General features: G+C 33.7%; 1 protein-coding gene across 2 annotated transcripts in view; it reads right to left on the bottom strand.

Annotated features, from left to right (window-relative positions):
* Positions 1-4,193: 4,193 nt before the first annotated feature.
* LOC137615784 (uncharacterized) overlaps positions 4,194-6,819 on the bottom strand; it is a 9,354-nt gene continuing 6,728 nt past the window's right edge. For both annotated transcript variants that reach the window (XM_068345479.1, XM_068345480.1), the window contains exons 4-6: positions 6,645-6,733; positions 6,120-6,302; positions 4,194-4,889 (exon numbers count right to left, since the gene is read on the bottom strand). In XM_068345479.1, coding sequence (XP_068201580.1) covers positions 4,857-4,889; positions 6,120-6,302; positions 6,645-6,733 — 305 coding nt within the window. In that variant the 3' untranslated portion in view covers positions 4,194-4,856. The remainder of the gene's footprint in view (positions 4,890-6,119; positions 6,303-6,644; positions 6,734-6,819) is intronic.

Genomic DNA, 6,819 nt, shown 5'->3' with positions numbered 1-6,819 from the left:
AGACCTTCTGGGAGAGGAATTTCAGAAGTTGACTGTTTGCACCCTGATACGTGATTAAGTGCTTTAAGTACTCACACACAAACACACACACACACACACGCACACACACACGTGTATATATATATATATATATATATATATATATATATATATATATATACTGTATATATATAATATATATATATACTATATATATATAATATATATATATATATATATATATACTGTATATATATAATATATATATACTATATATATAATATATATATATATATATATATATATATATATATATATATATACTGTATATAATATATATATATATATATATGTATATATGTGTATATATATATTTGTATATTTATATATATTATATATATTGATATATATATATATATATATATATATATATATATATATATATATATATATATATATATATGGCAAGCACCTGGATACGATGGAATAATTACTGAGATAATAATGGTGAAAAATGAAGTGACTCCTATAACACTTACAAGATTATTTTGTAGATTGTGGCGTGAAGAGGCAAAACCTGATAAATGGGAGCTGGGAGTGGTGGTGAAAATAGCAATGTAAGGAGACCTGACTGATTGCAGTAATTACAAAGGCATTAGATTTAGGTCAGTTGTCATGAGAATTTACAGTATGCTTATTCTAAAGAAACTAGAGAGAAAGATTAATGAGAAGTTGAGAGATGGACAAGCAAGAATTAGAAAAGGTACAATCTTCATTTTAAGACATGCTGTACAGCAATGTGTAGAATATAGAAATCAAGTTTTGATGGCCTTTTTGGACTAAGAAAAAGTCTTTGATAGTGTGCACTGGCCAATTTTGTGAGGAACCCTGCGATATTATGGAGTTCCTCTTAAATATGGAAATATGATTAAGTCTGCTCATAAGCATAGCAAGTGCAAAGTCAAAGTTAGTGAGCCCCTATCAAATGAATTTCCAGTAAACAGCAGAGTGAACTGTTCTTTTTATATTTCAGTTAGTCATTCCATCTGTCAAGTAATATATTTTTGTAGTTACGCAAAGTATAAGGAAATACTTTATACAGTATTATTGCAATACTAGTTCCAACCACTGAGAGAGAGAGAGAGAGAGAGAGAGAGAGAGAGAGAGAGAGAGAGAGAGAGAGAGAGAGAGAGAGAGAGAGAGAGAGAGAGAGAGAGAGTATTAAAACCATAGAATACCTTTAAATAATCTCAGTAATACGAATATTTTAGCATACCACTGTATCCACATGTCTTGTTAGTTCTGTCTCTAGTTTCAGAGTTGGTGACGAATTTGTAAACTATATGAGTCTACCATAAAATTAATTTTCTTTTACAGTTACGCTCTCTTTCATAAATTGTAAGCATAAACAAAACTATACTTACCTTCTAGTAGTTTATATTTCCATTGATTATTTTGTTTTTCACAAACACAAAAAAGATCTATTCTTTGATTACTTCATTCGGCTAAAACAAAATTTATGTAAATGAAGGTATGTTATTTATTGCAAGTAAGGTCTAGAGATTTACAGTTTCCATGAATAATGGAAAATCGTACTAATTATCATTAAAATTTTGGTTATACTTTTAGTGATTGCATGATTTGTAATGAATAAGTTATCAATATGAATAAGTAATTTGTGTAGTTTGGTACTTTTTACTTCATATTGTTCTTTCTATGTGTAGAATTATTACCCAGTGATCAATTTGGCATTGCTATTGTCCAGGAATTATGCCATTTTTATTTAATTTTATTAATAATATGCCACTGTAAAGTTAATTCAGTGGCAATTGCTTGATGATGCTGGTTGTATTAGGCTTGTGAAATTTTCATTTACACTAAAGGATATTTGGAATGATATTTTGGCTTTGTTTATGTTGTAATGATATTTCGTTTTCCTTGCAAGCTATTAGTAATGGTTTAGCTTGTAATTTCATTTTCCTTGCAAGCTATTTGTAATGGTTTAGCTTGTTACTGAATTTTCCTTGCAAGCTATTAGTAATGGTTTAGCTTGTTATTTAATTTTCTTTGCAAGCTATTAGTAATAGTTTAGCTTGTTATTTAATTTTCCTTGCAAGCTATTAGTAATGGTTTAGCTTGTTTATATCTGGATAAACACTTGTTTATTTCTGATACTATGCTTAAGGCTGTCTTTCTTATAAGGCTTTTGAACATTATAAGGCTTCCAGATCTAATCAGTTCTATGGACTTAAAGTAGTCAGTGGTATGAGCTAAGGGAGAGCCGGTGTAGAAAGTCAATGAGGAATGAAGATAGGAAATTAGGGTTCTTGTTGAACTAACCCGCGAGTTGAGGACGTACGAAGATTTGTTCATAGGACAACTGGAATCTTGTGTGTGAAATATATTAGAGTCGTTAAGTTGTAATAGGATTTTGTAATATGAACTGATGGAACTCATGGGAGTGTGTGGATAAGAAACGAAGTACTAGTTTCGATATAAATTTAGCGAGTTGGGTCAAATCCTGCGTCTATAGCCTACTTGAATAACCACATGATTAAGAGGAAGCGAAGATCCCAGGTAACGAAGTTCATCTTCGTAATCAATGTTTGCGCAGGGCAATAAGGAATAAGACCAAGACAAATTGCCTGCAAAAACATTTAGAAAACTTTAGGAATTTTAGTGGCATATACTTTAATTTCTAGCGAAAGGGGAGTTCTCTATAAGAAATGGATGAGTGCTAGCTATTTTGACTCGTTTTCTCTGTATGACTTATGGGTAATGTGACCAGAGTCTTGCTTTTTTGTGAAACTTATCAAATTGTCCCCCTTTTACCTTACTTTGTGAGTTTTGTCCCGCTTTGTTCCCATTTGTCCCGATGTTTTGTGCTATAATAACAAAACTGTTTCCATTAATGGAATAGTACTGATATTTTGTTTAATTTTGTCATTCCAGTAAAAAGTATTAATACTAAAGGTAAGAAGAAAAGGGTTTTGGATTGATACTTAGGTTCTCATTAAATATATACATACATACATACACACACATACATACACTCTCTCACACACACACACACATATATATATATATATGTATATATATATATATATATATATATATATATATATATATATATACTGTATATATATATATATATATATATATATATATATATATATATATATATATATATATATATATATATATGAAATGTCCCACTTTTACAGAAAGGATATATGGTCACATTACTAATGGCGACTCTGACATAACAACCTACATATCAATTGACCATAATTTTGAACACAACTTCATTTTCTAAGTCCATTGTTTACTAATAGGAGACTGGCTATGGATTACTGCCCATGTGTTGTTTTTATTCGCTTTTGGGAAATGCTCTGTTTTTTACGCTATTTAAAGACCGTAATTCTAATTGAAAAATCTCCGTTAAAATATTTCAGAAAATACAGGTGACCGTAATTTTACCGTACTTTGTTATTATCTATTACGGGTTGGTGACCGTGATATCATTCCTTAACGTCAATATATTTTTTTTAAAACATTAAAAATCCTGGAACAAATGTTACCAGGCATTCATCGTTTTTTACGGCAAATTTTCAAGTGTATGACAATCATTAGCAGGCTTTTTTAACCAATTAAGAGCTTCCTTGTATTTATGCATAAGTTCCCGGATATTGTTTTGCAAGAGCCATATTTCCTCCCTACCTTTCAGTTCCAGCCTAATTCCCGCCATAAGACGTCTCCCACAGGCGAGTTCAATCTATTCTAAAATTTAGTGTAATTTCATTTAATTTGGTCTTTGATTATGTTTAAAATACTCCATTCAGCTTATAACTATTTTTGCTCATCTTAAAGTGTAAAATAACCCTGACTTAGTGACGTACTTAATTGGTGTGAACAGCTCATGCTTGTAATGCTTACCAAAATATAGGAGCAATGAGATAGTGTTTATTTGCGAGTGAAGCGAGAAATGGCAGAACGAAAACCGTTTGAGGGACGTGATATAAATTATTGATAATTAGGATATTTTAATAGTGACCCACGCAGATGGCGTGTGCAGCACATCTATGTACCGCTTGCCTTTTCGAAGGAGCAATGAGATCATTTTATTTACAAGTAAAACAAGCCGTAACAGAGCAAAAACCATTTTATGGACATAATATAAATTGTAGATAAATATAATACTTCAATTTTACACCTCTTGCATGAACCTTATAATTTTCAAGCCGGTTATCTTGTATTTATTATGCATTTCTAACCAATACTCACCCAAAATCCGACTTTCCCTCTGAGATCCTCTATAATTGTTATTACATAGAAGGAGTTAAGAAAACTCATAAACGGGTGGTTTGCCCCAATATTCATTGTCAGAAATGGATAAAGCACAAGATAAAGAGTGTAAAAATGTATGGATAATATACTTGGCTTGATCTTATATGATGGAGCTGTATGGTAGGGAGGAGGTTTTGATAGCCTGGTTAACAAGGACCAGGTCGGTGATAAGGCTTTTAACGGATTAAGAATATGGCAGATTTTATTCAACTACCTAGAGGGAAGCACCTTAGCCCTATACCAGATGTAAGCTGATTGGTGTGACATGGAGAAGGTAGAGGCTAGGCTGAAACAGGCCTTTACATCGAGTTCAGTGACAGCCTATGAGCCGTTGTTAAGGCTGGGGTGAAGTGGGGAGGGAGTGGACGTTTTCACCAATGAAACTTTGCAATTGGCTGGGCTAACTGGGTAAAAAGGCAAATAGTTGGAAACTATTTCAAGTCCATGGTTTGGCTGGTGATGATAGAACAGTATCAAAGGCATGTGAGACGAGACACCAGAACTTCCTGAACCATTTCCAAATTGTGTGATTAAGCATTGCTCTCTTGTTCCGCCAGCCTCATCTGAAAAAGAGAAAAATGTGTCATTATACACTACCAAAGAACTAAAATACTTTTCGTCACTTCATCGAGGACAATTCTTTGCGGGAACTGGGTGGTCCTGAAAGAAAAGCATACAAAATCATTAACTTTTTAAGTAGAAAATTAGAGAGGAAAATGGCTCGTACCTAGTTCACACACAAGCATCCATATAGAATGAAACTTCAGTTTAACGACGCAATTCCAAATCATGATTTTTTTCTGTTTCTAAAAATCATTTCAGAGTTTGCGCCATGAACAGTGGCATGGCGTATGCCCCAACAGAGTGAATGACTGAAATCATATCAACAATATACCCCTAGAAACATTTATAGTATCTAAAAATGGAAATTCGTTACTGTTCTTATAAAGCTTGTTTTTAATTGTTTATTACTTCTCTTGTAGTTTATTTATTCCCTTTTTTCCTTTCCTCACTGGGGTATTTTTCCATGTTGGAGCCCTTATGCTTATAGCATCTTGCTTTTCTAACTAAGACACTTGATAAGTAATTGTTTTCTACTGGGATGCCACAGTGAAAAGTCGAAAACTTTGTTGATCCTTTAGGTGGGAATCAACATTGAATAAGCAGTTTCCTTTTCCTGCGTGTTAAATATAAAGAGTGTGGCTAACAACCCCATCTCACGATGCTTCAAAAAACAAACCTGCCTCTCTTTCACAAAGACAGAAAAAATATAACATACTTTTCGCCGGTAAGCCAAACATCCTAATTATTGCAAGAGTTTCTGAAGCTTCGTGATCAGATTTTACCGATAGGTGTGGTCCTATCCTGCATAAAGTTACAAGCTTATGTCTATGTGCATGGATGTTTTATAACATTCTTATATTCATCATCATCATCTTACATTGCGTTAAAAAATCTCAAATCTGGTATAGAATCTGAAGTTTACACGAGCAGTCACAAGCACCAGTCACTATCGTGAAACCTTAATCAGTCAAAATAGACTTCGAGTGACTTTTTTCCCAACTATAGTAATCACAAAGATTTTGGGCAAAATAAGACCCAACCCTGATGATGTCATAGCCAATCACATTGCCTGTCATATTAGCAGCGATCACAATACAGCCCCTTACAATTTTGTGACCTCTTTTAAATCGGAAGACTACATGATTGGCTTAATTCGCCCGGAATCTTTGCTGCAACTATAGAGGAGTTCACCCTTCCAGGCTTAATAAACACGTTTTTGTAATACTCACGTCATGTCGATAAGATCGGACGACCAGCGTGAAGTAAAGGTGTATAATGATGGTAAATAATCCGAATAAGCCATGGAGAAAGGACAACTTGGCCAGGGCGACACTTAAGATGAGAAGTATGAGGATAACTCCCATCAAGATAAGCGTCAGCCACACCCATGTTGCGATGAGTAGATTCTTTTTCTGAGAGAAAGGGAAAGGTTTTTAGATTTTAATGGTTAAAGGTGTCTGGTTTCAGTTCCATTTTCATCAAAATAGATGCTCATCAGAACGTCAGCCGGTTAAGTCTAACCTCCCCCTCTGTGGTGCCCAAACACAGCAGTGGCCTCCCAAGTAAAAAACTTAAACTCACGCTCTACTATCCAGGAGGCAATCAAATTTTTCTATATTAAAGAGAAGGGCCAAACTTGTCTGATAATACTAAAGATTTAGTGGGTTTATTAATTTGATTTTAATAGTTCATATGATACGAGTGATCGTCTATGATATGTCATTATATCCCGCCATAACTGCACATGAACTTACTCGTTTTATAGCGAAGAAGAGTAGCAGAGCCAATACTAGGTCCAGTAAGTAGACGCCAACTGCGATCCACAGTATGAGACCATCAACGGCTACAGGGACAGAGAGTAGACGATGAATAACATTTTAATATATTTTCCTTGCATCGAGCATATGTGTTCCATGTCGACGGATAATG

The sequence above is a fragment of the Palaemon carinicauda genome, chromosome 22 (assembly GCF_036898095.1).
Source record: "Palaemon carinicauda isolate YSFRI2023 chromosome 22, ASM3689809v2, whole genome shotgun sequence".
Taxonomy (NCBI): Eukaryota; Metazoa; Arthropoda; class Malacostraca; order Decapoda; family Palaemonidae; genus Palaemon; species Palaemon carinicauda.
This window is presented reverse-complemented; position numbering and strand designations above follow the sequence as displayed.